General features: G+C 51.4%; 3 protein-coding genes across 10 annotated transcripts in view; 1 reads left to right on the forward strand and 2 right to left on the reverse strand.

The window, feature by feature from the left end:
• IFT20 (intraflagellar transport 20) overlaps positions 1-2,130 on the reverse strand; it is an 8,276-nt gene extending 6,146 nt beyond the window's left edge. For 6 of the 7 annotated variants that reach the window (XM_011940764.1, XM_011940763.1, XM_011940760.1 and 3 more), the window contains exon 1: positions 1,981-2,130. The gene's annotated coding sequence lies outside the window, so the exon portion shown is untranslated. The remainder of the gene's footprint in view (positions 1-1,980) is intronic. The other variant, XM_011940759.1, reaches the window with a different exon arrangement.
• A 25-nt stretch (positions 2,131-2,155) lies between these two features.
• Positions 2,156-13,939, forward strand: TNFAIP1 (tumor necrosis factor, alpha-induced protein 1 (endothelial)). 2 transcript variants are annotated; one of them, XM_011940771.1, is made up of 7 exons: positions 2,156-2,497; positions 6,373-6,691; positions 7,272-7,441; positions 8,135-8,224; positions 8,301-8,353; positions 9,141-9,336; positions 11,254-13,939. In XM_011940771.1, the coding sequence occupies exons 2-7, from the start codon at positions 6,487-6,489 to the stop codon at positions 11,488-11,490; spliced, it is 951 nt and encodes a 316-aa protein (XP_011796161.1). In that variant the 5' UTR covers positions 2,156-2,497; positions 6,373-6,486; the 3' UTR covers positions 11,491-13,939. The 2 variants fall into 2 exon arrangements, with proteins under 2 accessions (XP_011796161.1, XP_011796160.1); XM_011940770.1 differs by having other exon boundaries at positions 9,141-9,354; positions 11,267-11,832.
• A 174-nt stretch (positions 13,940-14,113) lies between these two features.
• POLDIP2 (polymerase (DNA-directed), delta interacting protein 2) lies at positions 14,114-24,308 on the reverse strand. The gene is made up of 11 exons (XM_011940769.1): positions 24,179-24,308; positions 22,636-22,717; positions 21,351-21,448; positions 20,591-20,654; positions 20,314-20,389; positions 19,988-20,095; positions 18,579-18,715; positions 17,685-17,711; positions 17,358-17,483; positions 16,017-16,096; positions 14,114-15,159 (listed from the first exon to the last, which is right to left on the reverse strand). Exons 7-11 carry the CDS (start codon positions 18,588-18,590, stop codon positions 15,045-15,047), a joined length of 360 nt encoding a protein of 119 aa, XP_011796159.1. The 5' UTR covers positions 18,591-18,715; positions 19,988-20,095; positions 20,314-20,389; positions 20,591-20,654; positions 21,351-21,448; positions 22,636-22,717; positions 24,179-24,308; the 3' UTR covers positions 14,114-15,044.
• Positions 24,309-24,311: the final 3 nt, after the last annotated feature.

Here is a 24,311-nt window from a genome sequence, read left to right on the forward strand (position 1 = left end):
TGATCCGCCCGTCTCGGCCTCCCAAAGTGCTGGGATTACAGGCTTGAGCCACCGCACCCGGCCGAACTTCTGGTTTTTAAGAGGACCAGAAATCCAATTCTCAGTGTTGGTATGTAATTCAAAAATTTTAAGTAAGGGGGAAAACCCACATCCAACACTGCATGGGCCAACTAATATGTGTCTATGAGCTGTCTGTAGATGACTCTGGCCTTTGGCCTCACTGGAATCCACTGATGTAAGTGAGCTAGCATCATCCTTTTGAAGCACTGTGTTCATCTGTAGCTTCCTTAAAATAGGGCTTTTTTAAAAGATCTGGCCAGTGCGGTAGCTCATGCCTATAATCCCAGCACTTTGGGAGGCTGAGGTGGGAGGATCACTTGGGCATAGGAGTTTGAAACCAGCCTGGGCAATGTGGCAAAATACCGTCTCCACAAAAAATTTTTAAGATAGCCAGGCCTGGTGACATGCGCCTGTAATCCCAGCTACTTGGGAAGATCGCTTGAGCCCAGGAGGTGGAGGCTGCAGTGAGCTGTGTTCACACCACTGCACTCCAGCCTGGGCAACAGAGTGAGACCCTGTCTCAAAAAAAAAAAAAAAAAAATGTCTTTCGCAGCTACAGGTCATTAATCTGACCAGCTGCTCCAGAAAAATTCGAGCAACATGAGGGAGCAAACAAATATCTGCTTCAACTTCCACTCCCTTCCCTGAGAGCACACATTTATTCAGAAACATCCACTGAGTCCCTGCTCTGGGGACAGACTAGTGAAAACAATGCCTCTGGACAGATGGTAAACAAATAATCACAAATCGTGGTATTAGTATAAGGAAAAGTACATGGTGCTATGTGAAGTGCGGCAGGATACAGTTCATGGGGGGGCGGAATGGAGGGGAGTGCCTACAGAGGCCTCCTGAAAAAATGACACTTAAACAGACCTAAAGACTGTCCAAAAGTTTGTCAAGTGAAAGGGAAGCAAGGCATTGCAGGCAGAAGGAAACACATACGTGAATATCCTGAGGCAACAGGAAATTTGATGCATTCCGAGAACTGAGACTGAGCAAGAGAAGCGAACAGAATGAGGCTAGACAGGGAGGCAACAGCTGGATCACGGAAGGCTCTGAAAGACGCAGTAATGAGCTTGGATTTTATCAGAAGGGTAACGGGCAGCCAGAGAGTTCTCAGCAAACCAACAAAATCAGACTTAGATCATTCTTGCTCAGCCTGGAGAACGGATTGGAGGGAACAAGAGAGGGCAAGGCCCCAACTACCTTCTTGTTCATCACTCTCACCCTAGCACCTAGCATGATGCCCACACATAACTGGCACTCTGTAAATGTTTGCGGAATGAATGACCGTGGAAACAGGAGACCATTACAGTAACCAAGGCTGGCAGCTGAAGACAAGTATTCCGAGTTGAGATGTTTTGTAAGTCGAGGTGACTGGGGCTTAGTAATGGACTGACTGAATGTGGGGCTTTTGGGATAAGAGAAAAACAAGTCAGGCATGACTCCCATGAATCTGGCTTGGCCCACCTATCTGATTGGAGGGACTGGCTTAAAGAGATAGGTAAGATGGAAGAAGGGGTGCAGGGAAAGAGTTCACAGATTCTCTACCAACTCCCATCACACGCGTGTCTGAGCATCTGAGCAACATCTGGCCCAAGAGCTGGGAGTAAGCTCCCTGAGCATGAGGCGGTGGCATAATTTGCGAGCCCCGGCTCTCCCAGATGCATGCGAGGCACTGCGAGCCGACTCTTTACTATGTAAATCCCCGAACTTATCCGAGCCGCAGTTTCCTCGTAAGATCGTGGCAAGCATCAACGCGTCAAACTCCAGGCCTAACCTGGGTGTGAAAGCGCCCCCTGAGAGTGGGGCGGAATTCCCACGTCTCTCTCCGCCCGGGCTCTTTCCTCAGGACGAGGGGCCTGTCAGGCTCCTCTCGCCCCTGGTCCGCCCGCATCCCCAGACCCGAGGTCAGCCTACCTGCCGGCCCCGCGGCGGCAGCGCGCTACAGCCCAGGCTGATGTAGACAGGCAGCTTCTCCCAGGTCAGCGGCAGCCGGTACCCAGTCAGCCTGCCACAGCCGCTGCCACGGCTACAGAACCTGTTTACCCCTGACGTCACTACCTTCCTGACCCCGGAAGCACTTACAGCCCCGATTCCACAGAGGTTGCTGGGAAACAGAGGCCCGAGGGGAGGTCGGGCCTACAAGACCCAGAAGCCTTAGCGCCGGCAAGACGGCTGGAAGTGGCTTTCCTCTCTCCGCGAAGACCCTCGGGGGATTCCGCCTCTACCGTTTCCCGGATAGAGCGCTATGCATGCAGGGACTTGTAGTCTCAGGCTCCCCGACCGGCGGGGCTGGGCCGCACTCCGGGCGGAGTCGGCGAGCGCAGGATGTGAGCTCACAGCCCGGGACTGCTGGTGGGCAGGCGGCTGCAGGCTAGGGGCGGCTCGGAGTCCGCTGGCCACTCAGCTGAGAGGAGAGGCGCCTCCGGGGACGGTGAGAGCCGGGCCCGCAGATGCCCTCGGGGAAGGGATGGACGGCCCCTGCTGGAATATAGCGAGCCCGGCTGGGTCCTGGGGAAAAGGCGCGGGCGGCGTAGGGGAAAAGGAGAGCTCCGATCTCCCACGGAGGGTGGGCGTGAGAACCGGTGTGGGTTTCTCGGTAGTGAGGAGTGGCCCGGGCTAGAGAAGAGCCCACACCGGCCACATTTCCCAGGATTTTTTGGGTGACGCTTAACCTTTACACCTAGGGTTTCTGCTAGATCCGCCCGCTCTAGCCCTCCGCTTTCCCCGCGGCGTCCTCCGTGTCTGACGGATTTCTGGGTCCTTCTTCCTTTTAGACCCCTCCTCTTTCTACAGCCGCGGCTGTTTGCCCTTTGTTCTGCTTGGGTTCCCATTAGCTTCGTAGCGTGAGCCACGGATCCGCCCCTAGCCCCAGGCATCCCCAAATAGCCACACACAAAGTGCGGAAGGAAGAGCACTGTGGCTATCAGTGGAAACTTCATTCTCACTGGAATTACTTTCTGGGGCGTCACCTGCCACAGGATTCCTGGAACCCATTGGTCTGGGCAGAATCTGATTGACGTCATCCAGGGGCTCAAAGCAATTGCTTTGTAGGAAAGGAATAGATTAACTCTGGATCCGCCGACCTCTCTTGGCAGGCCTATCCTTTGAGCTCCTTTGCATTGACAGAACATGTATGTATGCTTTCTCTGATCCTGGGAAAACTAGAGCTAGACACAAAATACATAGGGAACTTGCTAATACCTGTTAGGGAGGTGGATTTATTCCTTTGAGGTGGGCGGAAAAAGGGAAGGTGATCTCATACCATTCTAGTGTTTCTTAGTCATTGGCAGCCTCCTGGTGAGGGTTCACCTCCCATACCCAACCTCTGTGGCAAAGGAAAGAGTCTCCCAGACAAGCCGCCAAAGGAATTCACTGCTTCACACAGCACCCACGCTGACTGTCCACTTCCTTGGACATTCTTCCCAGGGACTTACTTACCTAAATCTTTTCAGGGACAATTTCAATCTAACAAACTGACATATGTTAAATACTTAAAATGTGCATGGCATTGTGCTAAGCACCATTAGGGGAACACAGCAGTAAACTTAGGAAACCAGTGCCCTGCTTCTGGGTTGCACTTACAAGAGAGGAGCAACTGTAAACTCCTGCATGTGATGAGCATTTGGTGAAATCATTCCACTTTTTTTCTGTCTCCGTTATTACCAACGTGGTCCAGGCCCGCCGTCATGTCTTCTTGCCTAGACTACAGTTTCCTCTGGTCTTCCCACTTCCTCTCTTGCACCTTTACAATTCATTCGCTACCCAGCAGCAGTTATCTTTTCAAAATACACTACAAGCAAGTCAGATCATATCACTCCCCTGCTTGCAACTCTCCAATTGATTCATATGTTATATAGCAATAGGCCGGGCACGGTAGCTCACGCCTGTAATCCCAGCACTTTGGGAGGCCAAGGCGGGCGGATCATCCGAGGTCGGGAGTTCAAGACCAGTCTGACTAACATGGAGAAACCCCATCTCTACTAAAAATACAAAATTAGCTGGGCATGGTGGTGCATGTGTGTAATCCCAGCTACTCAGGAAGGCTGAGGCAGGAGAATAGCTTGAACCTGGGAGGCGGAGGTTGCAGTGAGCCGAGATCGTGCCACTGCACTCCAGCCTGGGCAACAAGAGTGAAACTGTTTCAAAAAAAAAAAAAAATATATATATATATATATGTAATAGCAATTAGTATGAAATCCACACTTTGTTATCATCTAACACCTGCCTTCCCTGACTTGACATCAAACCAACTTCCCCTTACTGTCTGTGCACCAGCCATTATGACCTTATTTCTGATCCTAAAACTTGTTTTTATTTTGTTGTTGTTGAGATGAGATTTCCCTGTCACCCAGGCTGACCTGCCCAGGCTCAAGCAATCGTCCCACCTCAGCCTCCCGAGCAGCTGGGACCACAGGCATGAGCCACCATATCTAGCTAATTTTTTTTCATTTGTAGAGACAAACTCTCACTATGTTGCCCAGACTGGTCTTGAACTCCTGGGCTCAAGCAATCCACCCACTTCGACCTCCTAAAGTGCTGGGATTACAGGTGTGAGCCACCACACCTGGCCCCTAAAACTTGTTTCTAACAGGAACTTTGCACTTACTCTTCCATCTGTGTAGATGCTCTCTTCAAACCTCAGCTGAAATGTCACCTTCCCAAAGATGCTTCCCCTGTCCCCTCTGTCTAAATTAGTGCCTCTCCCTAATCGCTCTCATATCACTGTTTTATTATCGTTATTGCATTTATCACGTTCTGGAATTAGCTGTTTATTTATTCAAGTCCTTGTTTATAGTCTATTTCCTTCCACTAGAATGTAAGCTCCATGTGGACATGACTTTCTATATTCTCTTCTGAGTACCCAGTGCCTGGCACATAGGGGTACAATAAATGCTAGCTCGCTCTCTTTTAAAAAATTCCTATTATGATGCTCCTTTGAACTGTTTGAAGGCAAAGACAATGTTTTTTCATTGTTCTCTATTGCTTAACATAGGTACTCAGTAGTTTAATTGCTGAATTAGTTAAATGAGCTAATACATATTAAATGCCAAGAGATGGGGTCTTGCTGTGTTGCCCAGGCTGGTCTTGACTCCCAGGCTCAAGAGATCCTCCCACCTCAGCCTACTGAGTAGCCAGGAGTACAGGCAGGTGGCAGCACACAGCTTGCCTCATTGTTTTTAGATTTATCCTTTGATCTTTTCTAGTCCTTTCTTCTCCCATTCTTATTGGGAGGGAAGAGGAGAGTAGGGCTGGGCTCCCTCTCAGGAAAAAGAAAGGAAAACAGCCACCCTATAGCTGTTCTTCCCTGAAAAATGGTGACAATTTCAGGAACTTGGGACAAGCCTTGTGCCAAGAAAGGGGAAGGTCAGGAAGCCCCAGCCGAAGCCCAGGTAACCTGCGCCAAGAACACTGGCCAGCACCCCCCACCCTGGCTTACTCAATTCTCTCCTGAAGCTGCTTTTACTTTCCTTCCTGAAGCCAGACTCTCAGTGGTGCTCAAAATAAACACTGGCACAGGCTGCTCTTGAGGCTGGAATCTTTAGAAAGGAAGTGCATCCTGTCCCTCTGGCTCCTGGGAAACTCCTAGGCTAGCTGGATTCCCAGTAGGCTTGGCTGGAAGTCTGGGATCCTGGGAACCTTGACAAGAAAGTAACTGGAATCTGACTGGTAGATCTCTAGGGTGATCTGTTCCTCTGGCCCTCTCTGACTGGTTCCATGGGTTTGCTTGTCTTCCTTGAGGCCCTGAACAGAGCTGAGTCTCAGGGAGGCTGATGAGGTGACCAGGGCAGGAGTCTGGGAGACTGCCTCCAGCCCTGGTTCCTGCTATAGTAAAAATGGCAGGGAGGCCAGACACAGTGATTCACGCTTATAATCCCAGCACTTTGGGAGACTGAGGTGCGCGGATCGCCTGCGCTGAGGAGTTCGAGCCCAGCCTGGGCAACATGGTAAAACTCTCTCTCTACCAAAAAGAAAAAAGAAAAAAAAAATTAACTGGGTGTGGTGGTGCGTATCTGTGGTCCCAGCTACTCAGGAGGCTGAGGTGGGAGGATCACTTGAGCCTGGGAGGCAAAGGTTGCAGTGAGCCAAGATGGCGCCACTGCACTCCAGCCTGGGTGACAGAGTGAGACCCTGTCTCTAAGAAAAAATAAAAGAAAGCAAAATGGCAGGGACTTAGCCTCTGCCAGGGAGCAGTGCTTGGGCTTGTCAAGGAGAGAATGAGTACGGTCATGTTTCTGCTGTTGTCTCCTTCTGGTCTGAGGGCTCTCTCAGCTGACTCGTGTCTTCTCTCCCATTTCCCACGTCCAGCACTGAGAGTATGAGGCTCTGGCCTCCACTGGCCACTCACTTGTGACCCTTTCCACCACGGCGGAGCCTTCCAAGCCTACCTCCTGCCGTGTGGTGATCTACCTGCAGCGGGAGATGTCGGGGGACACCTGCCTGTGCCCGGCCTCAGGGGCCAAGCCCAAGCTCAGTGGATTCAAGGGAGGAGGGCTGGGCAACAAGTACGTCCAGCTCAACGTGGGCGGCTCTCTGTACTATACCACTGTGCGGGCCCTGACCCGCCACGACACCATGCTCAAGGCCATGTTCAGCGGGCGCATGGAGGTGCTGACAGACAAAGAAGGTGAGGCATTGGGGCTTGCTGCTCGGGGTGGGGAGGGCAGGAGAGGTTCCCAAGGAAATGACCAGATCTAGAATTCAGTCACGTTTCCTCTTCACCTTATGTAGGGTGTCATCACCTGGAGTCCCTAGTAGAGCTTCAGAGTTCTGTGAAATTGTACATGGAATGCTATGTTTATTCATTTTCCAGGAAGAAGAGCCATACTTTTAAAATATTCAAATAGGACAACATTCTCATAGGAGCCATCACTTTAAGACTGGGTAGCGGGCAGAAGGCCGGCAGCGGTTGGTTTCTGTGTTGGGCTGGGCCTGGTGCCCTGAGCCTAGGCCCCTGTGGCCTGTACAGCCTGGAGGGCTGTATCCCCTGTGGGATGTGCCAGTTCTGGGTTTCAGAGAGGAAGGGTGAAGAGCAGCCATGGGCCTGAGTGCTAGAACCTCCATCCCCGCCTCTGTCACCTTGTGCGAGGGCTTTGTGCTTGTGGACCCCCTTCCCTGCCACCTGCTGCCAGCTCACCCGGTGGCCTCTGCCTGCCTCGGAGGTACCCGGTGGCAAACTAACCCTGTAGGGTCATCTGCACCCCTAGGCTGGATCCTCATAGACCGTTGTGGAAAGCACTTTGGCACCATTTTGAATTACCTCCGAGATGACACCATCACCCTCCCTCAGAACCGGCAAGAAATCAAGGAATTGATGGCTGAAGCAAAGTATTACCTCATCCAGGGGCTGGTGAACATGTGCCAGAGTGCCCTGCAGGTACACGGGTGGGGCGGAGCAGGGTGGGCAGACGAGGTCAGGAGTTGCCCCTTCTTGTGGGATGGAGGACTCTGGTTCCTGGCAGGTTGTGTGGGAGGCGTGGTTGATGAGTGCAAACCTAATGAGACAAGCGAGATGCCACCCAGGCCCACCAACCTGGCAACTAGGTGTTCACACCTGGCAGCGTGATTAGGCCCTGCTTCTGGTTTCTATGCTTTGAGACCTGGATTTTAGGTTGTTGGTTTTTTTTTTTTGACTGTCACCCAGGCTGGAGTGCAGTGGTGTGATCTTGGCTCACTGCAACTTCTGCCTCCTGGGTTCAAGTGATTCTCGTGCCTTGGCCTTCAGAGTAGCTGGGAATACAGGCTAGTCTTTGTATTTTCTGTAGGACTGAGGTTTCACCATGCTTTCCAGGCTGGTCTCGAACTCCTGGGCTCAAGCGATCTGCCTGCCTCAGCCTCCCAAAGTGCTGGGATTACAGGTGTGAGCTACCGCACCTGGCCTGGATCTTGGGTTTTCTAAATGGGGGTCCACTTTCCAGCTGGCAGTTTCTATTGCCAGGGGCCTCATGATCTGTGTCTGATACTTCCTCACCAAGCAGCAGGTGGCCATGGCAGAGGGGCTCCAGAGGTACCTGGCTAAGCCTGGAAAGCAGAAGATCCTAAAGAGGGTTCTCTGTTCTGTGTCGTGCAGGACAAGAAGGACTCCTACCAGCCTGTGTGCAACATCCCCATCATCACATCCCTGAAGGAGGAGGAGCGGCTCATCGAATCCTCCACCAAGGTACCGGGACCTCTGAGGGCTGCGGGCTGGGGATGCCAGGCCCCCGGCCTGGCCCTCACTCTGAACTCCTTCACAGCCCGTGGTGAAGCTGCTGTACAACAGAAGCAACAACAAGTATTCCTACACCAGGTAGGGTGCGTCACAGGGCTGAGCAGCCAGAGCAGACACTGGGCAGCAGACCCAGTGAATGCTGCCTGCACTCCCAGCATGGTCGGTGTGGGTCTGGGCCTGGGTCTTGGAACTGGCTGTGCTAAGTGGGGGAAGAACAGAAAGTAGAAGGGAAACTGAGACAGAGGCCTTTGGAACTCGGCAGGGTGCCCTGGCTGGGATATAAATGACTGAAGGTGAAATGCACCCTCAACGTGTATCACGAAGGCAGCATGTCAGGTGTTTTCACACGTCACCCTACCGGGTGGAGGGGATGCTAGGAGGCCAGTGAGCTGGGAGTCCCCCGAGTCAGCCTGTGCGGTTCACACTGGGCTGATTCTCTCCAGCCCATGTCCTATCCATAGGCCACAGTTAGGTAGACTCAGGTGGCTGCAGGTTCAGAGTCCCAAACCCTCCCTGTGCTTCCCTGTGGACAGGCACATTGCCACTGTCACCCCCACGGTAAGGGAAGGAATGCCTCCCACTGAAATTGCAGTGTTGTCTCCTTCCTTCCATGTTAGTGAGGGGAGACCTGCTCCCTCAGTTGTCCCTACTTTTGACTTAAAACCAACTCAGTTCCTTTTCCTTACAGGCCCTCCAACCCAGAGGGTACCCTATGATCCTTTCTCTCCTGGCCCCCTGGCATCTTGCTTTCATTTCAGCAGGACAGGACAGGGGAAGGGAGGGAGGGGAGGGCTCCACTTGTCTAGCACCCTCCCTTGGACTGGAACCTCATTCCCAGGCCTCTTGGCCCTCGTGGGTTTTTCAGCAACTCTGATGACCACCTGCTGAAAAACATCGAGCTATTTGACAAGCTCTCCCTCCGCTTCAACGGCCGCGTGCTCTTCATCAAGGATGTCATTGGCGACGAGATCTGCTGTTGGTCCTTCTATGGCCAGGGCCGTAAGCTGGCAGAGGTGTGCTGTACCTCCATCGTGTATGCCACAGAGAAGAAGCAGACCAAGGTGTGGGGGATTCCCCCTGCATGGGTCAGGGAGGACACACACCCACTGTAGGAGGGTGTGGTTGGGGTGTGACTAGCACGGAGCAAAAGGGGCGTGCATTTGGCTCTTTTTTCCAAACATGGTAATGGTGCTGGGCAAGGCCAAAGCCAGAACCAGGGGTATGGGGAATGGACGGGAACCGCTTTGTTCCTGACAGCTCAGGGCAGGGGCCGTTGACCAGCAGGAAGTAGCCTAGTACAGTGGGAAGGACTGGGTCTTTGAAGTTGGCCCAATTCAGGTTTGAACGCTGGCTCCACCACTTGCCAGTTTTCTGACTTTGGATAAGCCACTTAAGCCATCTGGGCCTCAGGTTCCTCATTTGCAGACATGGGAATGATGGTATGAATTTAACAAGATATGAAAATGATACAACTTTTTGGAGTGGAAGTGTGGTGTAGAAATAGCTTGGGCTTTCATGTTAGAATGCTGTTCAGCTCTCCTATCTGAGCCAGGGACAGAGGCGGGCCCAACACTTGAGCCCAGGAGTTCAAGACCACCCTGGACAACATGGTGAAACCCCGTCTTTACAAAAAATAGAAAAATTAGCCGGGCATCATGGCACACGCCTGTAGTCCCGGCTACTCAGGAGGCTGCAGTGGGAAGATCCCTTGAGCCTAGGAGTTTGAGGCCAGCCTAAGCAAAACAGCAAGACTCCATTTCCAAACACTCTTAATAATAATAAAATAAAATCTCCTCACTGGCCCCCACTAGCTGGGGGTTTCTGGCTAATCAACTTAGTGCCAGGTACACATCAGGCATTTGATAGGTGACAGTCATCACAAACTCAGCTGGCCCCTCTCCCCCAGTTGCAGTCAGTTACCCCAGAGAGTAGCTGCCTCCTATGAGTGCAGGTCCTGGAGATGATCTGCTAGGGTGGATGGCAGGTCATCCAGGAAGGGTCATGTGGGTGTGAAGAGCTCAAAGTAGCCAGACTTGCCAAGCAACCTGTCGACCCCCAAACTACTCAAGTGCCTCCAGCTGGGAGATCTGCAGAGGGTTTGGGGAAGGCCAGCTTACAGGTGACCCTGTTTCCTCCTGCAGTTTTTGATGAAGAGGTGGGAGGGAGGGTGACAGTGTGGGAGGCTCCTGACCCTATCGGTGGCGAAAGGGTTCAGGGGCAGGTCTCTAGTGGCTGGTGATGCTGCAGTGGAAGTGGCAGCAGCACCTGGCATCTTCCTAAGTGTGTTCTCTTTCATGAACTCTTGTGATGCCTCACAACACACCTGTGAGACACACAGGGCTAGAGCCACTCTCCCCATGTGACAGATGAGAGAACAGAAGCTCAGTCCAACAGAGCAGGTCAGGCTAGAATTCAGATGCTTGACTACATTCCCTTTCTCTCCTCCGGGCAGGTCATGCGGGTGACACACTGGGTCGGGCAGGCAGAGAAAGGCAGCGAAACCACTCAACATAGCAGCTGCTCTGTGTATGTCTCTGCTTGGTGGTTTGCTGTGTGCCAGGCTTCTGCTAAGCAATCACATCTTTCCTGTAATGTTGACAGCAGCTCTCAGGGTTGATCTGAACCATCCTTTTGTACATATGGGAGCTACAGCCCATAAGGGTTCAGCCCAAGGCTCCACAGCTAGCAAGTGGTGGAGCTGTGTTTGGACCTAGGCCTGGCCCACCCTCTATGCCCACTAGTCCCTTGGTCTCAGGCTGGGGCAGGGGTGCGGAGGGTGTTGGTCTTCCCTGTCCTGTCTATAGAGTACACTCCCTCACCCCACCTTCGGAGGGAGGCTGGCTCTCCCTGGAGACAGACCGCCACCTGTCTTATGAGAGGTAGCAGAGGCCTTAGGGAGCCTCAGGGCCAGCAGCTGTGACACACGGCGCCCTCTCCAAGATGAAACATTGCTCCGTCTTCATTCTCCCTCACCCCAGGTGGAATTCCCAGAGGCCCGAATCTATGAGGAGACACTCAACGTCTTACTCTATGAGACTCCCCGCGTCCCCGACAACTCCTTGTTGGAGGCCACAAGCCGTAGCCGCAGCCAGGCTTCCCCCAGTGAAGACGAGGAGACCTTTGAACTGCGGGACCGTGTCCGCCGCATCCACGTCAAGCGCTACAGCACTTACGATGACCGGCAGCTCGGCCACCAGTCTACTCATCGTGACTGACCAGACCCTCAGAGAGTCAGGGCACGGGAGGCCCTATCTCCCGTCCTGTGGAACCTGCCCTATTGGCCACCCCATGCTGCTGCTGGCTAGGTCTCTGCTCCAGCACCCAGAGGCATGACAGACCCTGCTCGGAGGTCAGAGGGTCTGGGCAGAGGAGGGACCACATTCCTCTGCCTTGCCCCCGAGCACTTATGGAGACTGAGTCCTGTCCTATCTGCTCACCATCACCCTTCCTGTCTGACAGGGAGCTGCTTCTGCTCCCTGGGGCAAATGGACTGACCCACCTCCTGCTGAGAACCTTCCCCTAGGCCCTCTGTGGAAGGGCTACTGCCCCTTAGGCCTCAGCTGAGGCCCATGGGGAATGGGTTCATTCTGGGGAAAAGGCCACTCCTGGTGACGTAGAGGCCCAGTTTTATAATGGAAGGTGGGATGTCTTTTTTCCTAAGGTGTTTAAGCACAAGGCTTGGTGAGTTTGGTTTTTAAAAAATAATCTAGGAAATGAATAGTTCTAAATCTAGTAACGAGGAAACTGGGCATTTCTTTTGCCCTCCAGGGTGCCAAGACCCTAGATATGGCAGAACCCTTGGCCCTTCTCCATGCCTGTGGGATCTGTTTCTTTAAAGCACTTTGTACTGTTATTCAGGAGGTTGATATTCTCCCTGACCCATGTCTTTCTATCCTAATCCCCGCTTCCCTGCAGAATAGAGGATAAAGAGGGGATAAAGAGGAAGCAATAAAAAAAAACATCCAACAAAGCAGCTCTGGCTTTGCCAGCCTGGCCAGCAGCTCAGAGTGCACTGAGGAGGGAAGGATGGCTAAGCTGGGACCTGCAGTCCTCACAGGGTGCCTGCAAGAAAGGACATTTTACCCCCCCTATCCTAAGATAGTCACATCACTGGCTCCTAGGTCTAGCATGACGGCTCTTTGTGGTTCTCTTGAGTACCCTTGGCTTCCAGCCATGCTGTCCTCACATATGGTAAAGCCAAAGAGCTGTCACAGGGGCCAGAAGCATGAGCCACGGCAGGAAGACCGTGGAGCCCGTGGGTACTGCATGGTGTTGCCTGGCATGCCCATCAGCTGAGGACAGCAAACTCAGAGCACAGTGCTCCCAGCAGCCCCTGCACAGAGGTGGCCCATGCTTGGCCACACATCTACCCCCTGCCCACACCACCTATGGTCTTGGTTTGTCCTGGCTGGGATGGTGGTTCTGCCCAGTGGTGTCTCTGAGTGCAGGATGACAGGAGCAACCGAAGCACCCTGAAGGCCTTCACTCCTTGTCGGGTAACTCAGCCATGGAGATGCCAAGCACTAGCCAGGTGGTAAGTTCCTCTTTAGGGCTTTGGTTTTCATTCCTTTTTGTTTGGCTTGGCCAAACCAGAATTCAGCTTATCTGAATTATTTTCCAAAGGAATGCTATCAGGGAGGGACTGTTCTGCCAGCCTAACAAAGCAACGTAGCCACATCCTGCACCCACTTTCCGCTCTTTGGAGAGAACACAGGTTATCAAGTTTATCCCTCTTAACTACTTTTATGATAGCTGATGCCACAGAGCCTATGGGCAAATGCCAGACCCAGGGTTAGACACTCACAAGGACCTGAAGTGACATGACGGTGGAACAGGGGAAATGTGACTTTCTAATTAGGCATTTTATGTTAGTCACAGTCTTGAATGTATAAATAGCACTAAGACTCTCAGGTCAGGTACCTTGGTGACCAGCTACTAGTTCTTCCAGCCCTCATTGAGGTAACAAGATAAAGACAAATCCATTTATTTGGCCAAATTCAGGCTTTGGCTTTGTGACTTTCCCACAGAGACTGGAATGCGTCGGCCTGAGACCACTGGCCTATTTTCTCAGCTGCCCTCTTGAGGTCCTTTAATACTCAAATTCCCAGCGCCCCACGGAGGTGTTTTGATGCTTGCCTTTTGACCTCCCCATCCCCTTTAGTCCCTGCTTACTGCTTTGACATTCACATCCTCAGTGTCTCGGTCTTTCTTGCCGAGAAAGCACAGTAGCCTGGGACTGGGCATTTATCTTCTCTGACTGAAAATATCTCCTTGGTCTTAAGGAAAATACTAACATTGAACTGACATGATCTTAGCTTCTTAAATCAGACTTTGTGGCTTAAAAGTTTGGGGGTTTTCAGAAAGCAACTCTTGGCTGTGTGCATTTTTCAACTCCAAGCAGCCCAAGGGTTAAGTAAACAAAAAAGTATGGATGAAGGTCAGACTTTCTTGTCGGTTTCTGAGAAACCTGGCAGCCTGCTGTTAACAACACAGACCAGTATTGGATTTTATTGAATTTGGTATGTGACCAAGGTCGGCCTAAAGGATGGCGCAGGTCCTGGGCAGGAGAGAATTTTTCCTTTATCACATAACTGTAATATTTGGTTGCTCAGCATTAGTGATGGAAGCAAACACTAATTTCTAATAAAATTGTGTTAAACTCAATGGTACAGAGCCATGTTTGCAGTGAGCAGGCCTTGGCCAGCTTGCGGCCATGGGCTGAGTTCCTGTGTTTCCGTTTATCACCTGACCTTGCGTTCTAGCTAGGTCATAAGCGCGACTGTACTGTTGCCCTGCAACCCCAGCTCCCCCTGGAGGACTAAGGACAACACTAACAAGGGCTGGAACTGTGATTTAATATTAATTCAAGAAAACGACCTCTAACAATCACTGCAGTGGCGGAGGAGAAGAAATTCTAAGAATTGGGGCAAGTTGCAGCACAATTCATCTCTGGCTCTTGGAAATCTGAGAGAAGCTCAGGAAGTAGCTTGGCTTAGCCGTCATCCATAGCTAAAGCTGCTCCTCGGCCAAATTCCTGCATTTGTGGTCTGGATGCTTGGCAGAGTCATGCTCAGGGCTGGCACACCCATTGCTCCAGGAAACCTGACTGGCTTGCCTCCCTCCTCTCCTGGGCCTTAGCGAGGCCAGAAATGGCAATGGTTGGTCAGTGCTAAGAGCCAGGCCACTCTGACTGTGACACTGGTCTCCCTCTCTGCATTTGGCAGAAGGTAAAGTGAACAAGAGTCCAGTCCAGCAACCCTGCCAACTAGCTGAGAGGCACATTGACCGTAGGAGATGTCCAGCCAGCCACCAGGCTGAGAGGGAAACAGGCACATGCCCTACCAGGGGGGCAGCTCCCTGGAAGGGCAGCAGAGAAAGCAATCAAGGGCACACACTGGGTCAGAAGGGAAGCCTGAGACTCTGGGAGCAGAAATGGCAAGGGTGGCCAAGCGTGCACTGGTTTACTGATCAAACCTCATGTGACAGGCCAGGAAACTCCTCCAGGCCTGTGGCAGCTGAATACAGTTCCTAGGTGGAGAGGTTTACTGGAACATGGTATAGGCAGGGCTTATGAGGAGGCCAGCCTTGGAGGTGTCCCACATGGGTCTTCTGAAGAAAAGTTATACCACCCTCACCACAAAAAGAACCCCACAATCAAATTAAGAGACCCACTGTGGCCGATGATGGGGAGAGAAGAGTTCTGCAGCAGTTGTGGGATGACAGTTGTTCTTCCTGGTGACCAAGGAAGCACTTGGGGCCTCAGCTGGCCTTACCAGTGAAGGCCTGAGGGTGGTGTCTTCTCATCTTTATTGCTTTCCAGGGAGAAGGGAGGGATCCGAACATCAAAGTGGGAGCCATCAGGTCTTTCAAAGCGGAATGTGCCCCTGCAGGTCAGAGAGAAGCTAGTTTAGAAGGAACCAGGGCTGAGGCCTCCTAAGGATCCGGATGGCCCTGTGCCCTCAGCTGCCAGCCACAGGGGACGTGTGAGCCTGAGCTCTCTTCTGTCTAGCTCATGACAGGATGACTCATCCAGAGACCCAAGAGCCCCTCATGGTTATCCATGAAAAGAAAAACAGCTGCAGTGGTTCATGCCTGTAATCCCAGCATTTTGGGAGGCTGATGCCGGCAGATCACCTGAGGTCACCTGAGGTCAGGAGTTCGAGACCAGTCTGACCAACGTGGAGAAACCCCGTCTCTACTAAAAATACAAAATTAGCTGGACGCGATGGCACATGCCTGTAATCCCAGCTACTTGGGAGGGTAAGGCAGGAGAATGGCTTGAACCCGGGAGATGGAGGTTGCAGTGGGCCGAGATTGCGCCGTTGCACTCCAGTCTGGGCAACAAGTGAAACTCCGTCTCCAAAAAAAAAAAAAAAAAAAAAAAAAAAACAGCTGTCCAGATTCTGGCCTTTAGATACATACTGCATAAGCTACCCAAATGCATTTTCAGGCTAAGGAGTGAAACACAAAGGGAAAAAACCCAACTATATGAGAAACTCTGCAGCATCAAATCACCAGACCTCTTTGGCCTAAGACCTCAGTCCACAAATCATAGGGAACTGGGAAACAGGCAGTAAGAGAAAATCAGATAAGTCCCACACAACAATAAACAGCAGATAAGCCCCCTCTAAGAATGTAACTTGGCCCAGAGTTAATGGCAAGCTCTAAGCTCTCACTGTTTTGACCTACAGCTTCTGTTTGTGGAGCTGGGTGGTCCCTACTGCTGTGCACACTCACTCACCACATGTGCCCACTGGAAGCCTGCAGCGAGACGTGGCTGCTATACTGGAACGCGGGCTGCTCCTTGGATAACACTGGTTCCTGTAAGGGTTTAGGCAAAATGGGTCAGGCCAAGCCCCAGGGACATGTTTCCTGCACCCCAGGGTTACATGCTGACTGCCAGTTCATCAAGACTGGATGTCCCCCACCATAGCAGACATCCCACAACATGATAACGCTGCCTGCTAGTACCTCCTCCCACAGCATGACCATTTGGCCTGGGCCTTTTATGCTGGCTCTGGGAAAGATATCTCAGACTGAATGTCAGAGGGCACTGGGCAAAGGACCTCCCCTGCAGCCTGGGGAACACAGTGAGACCCCATCTCTACACACACAAAAAAAGTTTTTAGTTAACCAGGCATAGTGGTGTGTGCCTGTAGTCTTGCTACTCAAGAAGCTGAAGCAGAGGATTGCTTGAGCCCAGGAAAGTAAACTATGATCACACTGCTGCACTCCAGCCCGGGTGACACAGCGAGACCCTGTCTCTAAAAACGAAGGACCTGCTGTGGAGATATCCCCTCCAGTGTCCATTCATGCGTGCTAAGTGCCAGGCACCACAGCAGGTACTCTGCAAACCTCTGCTGCTTTAATTCTCCTAGTGATAAAGGTAATTGGTGTGATCCACATTTTAGCAGTAAGGAACTAAGATTTTGGTTAAATAACTTGCTCAAAGTTATGCAGTGAATATATAACTCGGCTGGAATTTGAAGTGACTAGCTAAATCTAAAGCCCTGTTCTTATTCACTTTACCACCTACCTCCCCAATCCCTGCTGAATTTGATAAATGCTTGTTGAATGTCGCCCCTGACACCAGTACTGCTTGTGACTTTATTTCTCAGGAGACAGGGTTGGGTAGGCAGGGATTATAAAATCAGATCTCTTCAAGGACCAGCAGAGGATGTAAACATGTAAAGGGGCAAAGAGGCAAGATCACAGCGAGTGGTAGGGGTGTATGCCCCACCTAACAACATTCACATTTCAGTTTTTAAAAGACACTACACCAGTTTTAAAAACTACACAAGTTTTGACTTCAGACTCACTTGGGTTTAAATCCAGGCCCTGCCACTACTAGTTATGGGACCATGGGCTAGTTATTTAACGTCTCAGTCTCACTCTCTTCATCTATGAAATGGGTTTTTAAGAAACCTATCTCATGGGGGTTGTTTTAAGATTTCTAACCCAAAACAATACAATGTGTTCACAAAGCGAGCCTCTGTCTATAACCACAAAGGAGAAGGAAGCCTTGCACTAAGCTCCCAGGCTTGCTGCACGGGACCAGAATTACTAGACCAGGGATGCTCACCCTGCCCACTACCCCTCGGCCTCGCACTGTCTCCAAGGTGCCGGAGAGACTGAATATCCTCCAGTGCCGCTCCCGGAGCTGTACCACATCACTGTCAAGGTTCTCCAAACGGATACAGTAGCGCCACTGAAGGGGATGTGGGAGAGGGAGTTTAAAAAGAATAAACTTTGGGTAACCCTCCTCAGAATTCTGTGCAAAGCAAAAGTCAACAAAGCTGACACATGCACTGCACAGGTTCCACTCCCGCCAGAAGGTGAGCTCCCTACCTCCACCCTGACCCCCAGGCACACCCCACAAGCTCCCCTTCTCCCAGACAGTGCCACTCACCCAGTACACGTGGGAATTCTGGGCTTCCTAGGGAGAAAATGAAAAGAATTTAAGTCCCACAGGGCAAGACCAAGTGTGTTCCAATCAACATCTCTCCAATGCAGTTGATGTATTCCAGGAAGGTTGTAGACAGACCAAACTGAGAGTGTCTGTGAGATAAGGATGATAGCTGAACCACGGCCTACACACCCACAGGGAGGCAACATCCTTGTATCCTCTCCTGGCCTCCCCACTCTTCATCCCTTCAAGATCGCCAACAGAGCTGGATGCCAACAGAAATCAGCTACAGGACTCTTACCTTTTTCACTGTCCTCCTGGCCAGCCCCGCCCCCTATCCTCGCTGCCCTGGGCCCCTGTCCTCCTCCTGTCTCCCATTACTGTCCCTTACTATAATACTTTAAGTTGGCCTCCTCCACTACTATGAGGTCCTGAAAGACAGGAACGGTGTTTCATTTATATTTGTATCCAAACATGCAATGACTATCACACTTTTCTGACCTATAGCTTCTGTCTGTGGAGTTGGGCGGCCCCTACCACTGCACATGCTTACACCCAGGCAATGTGTAAGTGTCTACAATGTGTAAAGTGTTATGCCTACACTACTTTAAATAATTATGTGTATATTCTTCATAAACATGGCTCCCTTTCAGCAAGAGGGAAGAGACAGGATAAAGGATTCCTTCCTGGGACCTATGGGTTTCCCTGCCTGCTCTAGGTCTTGGTGTCAGCCACTGTCTGGAGGCTACTCAACCCCACCAACACATGCCACCACTTGGGAGCAGAACCACAGGGACATGGTTTATATTTAGACTCCCCTCCCCCAGCAGTCACCTTAAGGACACCATATACCTTGAGGCCTACCCCTGCTAGAAGGGGTACAGGCTGGCCACATACCCTCATGCCCATGTAGAAGGGGATGACAGTGACACGTATGTTCTCAGTTGTTTCCCGATGAACATCAGAGAGCTCCAGCCAGGGATGATTCTTCTCTTGCCAGGCCCTTAGTGTCTCCCGAGCCACAAAAGGAGGTGCTGGAGCAAGATACAATTGGTTAGTCCAAGCCAACAGTCCAGTGCGATTGCCCCTTCTAGAAAACCCTTCCTAGTAGTGGCCCAGGCAAACAGGATGCTCATACACGAAGCAAAAGTACAGGCTGGAAGAAGGCACAGGACTGCTACCAAGAATAAGCCCCAAGGAGCTAGTGTACCTAGCTCCTGGGAGTTAAGAGCCCTGGTTTTCAGCCCTCACTCTGCTGCTAACAACCTTGAGTCCCTTGTCATCATCCCTGATCCTCAGTTTCCATATCTATAAGAAAATAATTGCCATCTGTCAGGTATGACACCTATGAGGCATGACAAGTCTAACAGGAGGTTGAAAAGGGTTATGGAAATAGAGCTTTGGAATTACTTCTTTTCTTTTTGAGATGGAGTCTTGCTCTGTCGCCAGGCTGGAGTGCAGTGGCGCGATCTTGGCTCACTGCAACCTCCGCCTCCTGGGTTCAAGCAATTCTCCAGCCTCAGCCTCCCAAGTAGCTGAGACCACAGATGCACACCACCACACCCAGCTAATTTTTATATTTTTAGTAGAGACAGGGTTTCACCATATTGGCCAGGATGGTCTCAATCTCTTTTTTTTTTTTTTTTCAGACAGAGTCTTGCTCTGTCGCCCAGGCTGGAGTGCAGTGGCCGGATCTCAGCTCACTGCAAGCTCTGCCTCCTGGGTTCACGCCATTCTCCTGCCTCAGCCTCCTGAGTAGGTGGGATTACAGGTGCCCACCACCTCACCCGGCTCATTTTTTTTTGTATTTTTAGTAGAGACGGGGTTTCACCGTGTTAGCCAGGATGGTCTCGATCTCCTGACCTCGTGATCCGCCCGTCTCGGCCTCCCAAAGTGCTGGGATTACAGGCTTGAGCCACCGTGCCCGGCCTGGAATTACTTCTTTTCTTTTTGAGATGGAGTCTTGCTCTGTCGCCAGGCTGGAGTGCAGTGGCGCGATCTTGGCTCACTGCAACCTCCACCCCCCGGGTTCAAGCAATTCTCCTGCCTCAGCCTCCCAAGTAGCTGGGATTATAGGCACCCGCCACCACGCCCACCTAATTTTTGTATTTTTAGTAGAGACAGGGTTTCACCAGGTTGGCCAGGCCAGTCTCGAACTCCTGACCTCAGATGATCCACCTGCCTGGGCCTCCCAAAGTGCTGGGATTACAGGAATGAGCCACTGTGCCCGGCCCTGGAATTATTTCTATGATATTCTTTGATGAAAAGGCCCTCCCATTCCACCTCCCCTTCTTGAGAGAGATTACCTTTTGTCTGGTCATACAGAAGAAATCTTTCAAAGAGTTCATGTTGGATGGGAACCTGATCAGTGGAGGTGTAGGGGAGGATGTCTTCATGGCTGACATAGTCCAAGCCTGGCACAGAGATGCAAAACACAGTGAAACTCACACAGGAGAGGAGAGAAATGGGGTTGAGAAGAGACATTAACTGGCCTTGTCCCAGTATGAGATAACCCTGGTATCATACCCTGGCATCATAATCCCTCCCAGTGGATGACAAGACATCAGGATTCTCGCCCTGAGACACACCAGACTCCTTCCTGACAGACACCATTCAAATGCTAACTACTCACCTGGGATGGCATAGAGGGCCCGGCTGTCATCATGGTTAGCCAAGAAGGTCACCGCTTCTGTCTGAGATCTCTGAGACTAAGGCAAGAAGTGAATCAGGGCTTTGTTTGCCACTGTGCAGTCCAAGGCCTTGGGGACCAGGACTGACCTGGGCTCTGTTTGACCCCTTTCCCTCCCTTTGTCCCCATTGAGATGCAGGACTTTCCATGGAGAGGACCCCCAGGCCCAGCCATTTTGCTTACTTACTATATGTGGGCAGTCACGGGCATCAATCAGCACCTGATAGTAAGTGTGAGTTTTGCCTTTCACCTCCTTGGAGCCATGGCCAGCAGGGTTCTCTGCTCTGTGGGGTGGGAGAAGGAGGCCAAGATCACCCCACAAGAAATAGAAGCTGCACCTGATTCAGCTCCCTACCCCTCCTGACCTAAACAGGCTGGTCCCTGATCTGAAGGGGCTTTTTAGCACCAGCTGGACACCCATTCTGCAGCACCTCAGCTCAGCTGCTCCTCAGTTGGGGCAAATAATACAGCATGGAAGACCATGGTATGGAGCCATCATCTGACTATGTGGATACCTCTTAAAAGAAGGGGGCTATGTAGAGAAAATCAAATGGCCACCTCAGTCCCCAGGGCCCAGAGTACTCTTGTCTTCTTATATCCCAGGGACTGTCTGCGATCACTTAATCGAGCTGAACCTTTTGTTTTAATGTATTCTAGGGATGATGTGAGACTGAGGGAAAGACTCCAGCTGAACATCAACAAATCAAGAAGACTTGTCCCCCAAATGCCCTCTGTGGTACTCATAATGAAAATTAGGAGTGCCTTAGGAAAGCATTCTGGGGAGGCCTAAAGGGACTCTCTGACTGAGACTATCCCTGGCACTCAGCACTTTTGTCTCCATGGGTCTTAGTCGCAGAGAAGTACTCTGGGGATGTTTCCAAGGCCCAGGAGGATGCTGTCGTCACCCCTGGTACCCCAATTACATATGTCTGCTATCTCCTCCTGAGGATACTGTGAGGCACAACCACAGGGAAACATACTTTTCTGGAGCTGCAGAAGCCACATCCCGGTCATATAGTCTGGCCTGCCAGGGAAACAGGACAACACCTCGGTAGCCGAAAATGCTATGAAGGAAAAGCTGGGAGGAAAGAGGGGCCTCAGTGAGTCTGCAGTCCAGCAAATCCACCCAGGTGGGCCCCAGACCACAAAGCAGCACAGGTGGAGGCAACTCCAGCACAAGGTCTTGCTACCTTTTCCCTTGAAGTCTGTGATCAACCAGACCAATGGCTGGAACACTCTTATTTCTTCTTTACCTGGCTGACTCTACTCATCCTTTAGGTAAAAGCTTAGGCCTCCAGGAAGCCTTCCCTGACCTCCCTTCCACTTAGCACAATGTACAGCTATTGGCCATTTGCAAATCATTCATTCTTTTCTAGACTAGAAACTCCACAATGGTAGGAATCATGTCTACTTTGCTTTCTGATTTAACCCTAATGCACAATGCCTGGTCTATTGTAGGCACACAGAAAAATAAAATGTTGAACAAACAAAAAGTCTTCCTTAACTTATGATATGCTAGAAGGGCCTAAATCTATCCCAGTGGACCCAGAACAAAGCTGATATAGAAAAAGAACCACACATCCAGAGTTTACCACACTAAAGTCAATACAGCAAAGCATCAAAGGTTTACTTTTCTGAAAGCTCCCTCCACTGGCTTCCCACCATCCACTATGTTAGAGAAATCTTCAGCAACTTGGCTAAACCTCACTCTAGTCCACACCATCCCTGTCCACACTAACTTGGAAAGAGAACCCACTGACACATTAAGTGCATTCAAATTAGGAGAACAGAAACCATATCTATAAAACTTTGATTCTGGGGTGGGTGTGGTGGCTCACGCCTGTAATCCCAAGACTTTGGGAGGCCAACGCAGGCGGATCACCTGAGGTCGGGAGCTCGAGACCAGCCTGACCAACATAGAGCAAACCCATCTCCACTAAAAATGCAAAATTAGCTGGGCGTGGTGGCGCATGCCTGTAATCTCAGCTACTTGGGAGGCTGAGACAGGAGAATCACTTGAACCCGGGAAGTGAGGGTTGCTGTAAGCCGAGACCTCGCCATTGCACGCCAGCCTGGGCAACAAGACCGAAACTCTGTCTCACAAAAAAAAAAATAAAAAATAAATAAAAATTTGAATCTGGTCTGGCACGAAACATCAAGGAGGAATGAATGGAAAAGCATACCATGCGGGCTGTGACCTAATCTGACTTCTTTCAGAAGCAGAGCACTCTATGAAAACGAAAGATGACCCAGCTCAATACTCACCTGACCGGTCTCATATTTTCCATTCTGTTTTGGCACCTCAAACACACCAACTGTCTCCAACACTTTGCCCTCTGGTCGATTTCTGAGTAGGAAGCAAAAGAACAAGCGACAGAAAAGCTGAGAAGGTAATGGTACTCATCCACCAGAAAAAGCTCCTAGGATACTGAGGGGCCACGGTGATGACAGCAGAGAAGGGTTTGGGGTAGTGGGGCCAGCTGGAGCAGGAAAGGCTTTCCTCCTCCTTGGTGAAAACCTCCCCAGTCTCCCAGTGTTAGATGTGACCGCTCCCATATTACTGTCTTCTCTCTTCACGGGGCATTCGTCATATCATGCCCTCACACTCTGCTCAAATGTACCCCTGCCCTTGTTTCTTCCCTAACCCACGCTCCTGACCTGCCACAGCACTTTAACTGTCTTGCTCATCACTTTTTCAATTTTTTAAGAAGGGGTATATCTTTTTTTCTTCTTTTCTTACATTTTCTAAATCACAAGTCATCAAGCAATATCCTGCCCACTTTACACTTCAGTTGTGTTCATGTCTTATCTTTATTAAATACTGTAAATTCCCGGGGAGCAATGCCTGAGTCTGATTAGCTGGTACTGCCCCCTCAAAGCCTAGTGTAGAAGAGGTGCTCAAAAAATATTTGTCCTGTATTATAATTCCATGTCCATCTCCCCCTCTAACCTGTAGCCCTTATATTGCCCTTGAAAAGCTTAAACATCTCTAGATTTCCTACTGCACCTAGCCTCTCTCAATATCGATTTTGTTCATATTCTCGCAGGGGTCTTAAATTGCAAATAGCTATCATCTCTCCCCAGTGTCAGTGTCTAATATCGGCCGCTAAAAGGTCAGCACCGTCAGTCACCACTCTGAACAGGGCTGCTCTTTCTAGGGGCCCTTCAAATAAAGGCTGTTTTTACTGTTTTGAAGATGTGAACTTTATGCTTCCTCCCACTGATCCACTAGCCCGTTTGATCCGCCTATCCCATCCGCGGAGAGTTTCCACACCACCCCCTTGGCCTCAAACCCCCTTCCCCAAGTCACATAGAGAAAGTCGATCTCCCTAGTCACGTAGAAACCTGGAGCCTACGAGGGTCCACACCCAAGAGTCTCGTTTCCCACCTGTAGCATCTTTCTGAGGGAGACCTTATCTGAATCCAAAGGCTGAGGGTTCCAGCCAAAGCCCTAGGGCTGAATTTAAAAGGTGCCCTCTGACAGCGGTGCTGGGGACCCCAGCCGGGGAAGTAGGATTCACTCGGGGAGGGTAGGATTCACTCGGGGAGGGTAGGAAGTAGGATTCACTCGGGGAGGGTAAACTCCCCTCAGGGCCAGCCCTGTACAACCAGGGCTCTGGGCCGCGCTGGCTTCCCTGCTCCTGGCACATGTCCCAGACAGCGCAGGTCGGCTCCCTGCTCGGGATCCTCTCCCGGGTCAAACTCCAGTCACCCTCAGCAGGCCCGGGACCCTGGCCTCCGCACTGGCCAGGAACACGCTCCCTGGGCTCCAGGCCCAGTCCTCGCGCCCCCTGGCTCCGTCCCTCACCGGGACGAGAGGTGCCTCCGCGTCGTCGTGGTCGCTGCTGGCGAGAAGGCCCCAGCTCCAGCCGCCGCACAGAGCGGCCTCGGCCACCGGGCCCCAGTCAGCGACCGGGACCACCAGCGGCTTCCCACGGTCA

Source organism: Colobus angolensis, unplaced genomic scaffold, assembly GCF_000951035.1.
Source record: "Colobus angolensis palliatus isolate OR3802 unplaced genomic scaffold, Cang.pa_1.0 Scaffold193, whole genome shotgun sequence".
Taxonomy (NCBI): domain Eukaryota; kingdom Metazoa; phylum Chordata; class Mammalia; order Primates; family Cercopithecidae; genus Colobus; species Colobus angolensis.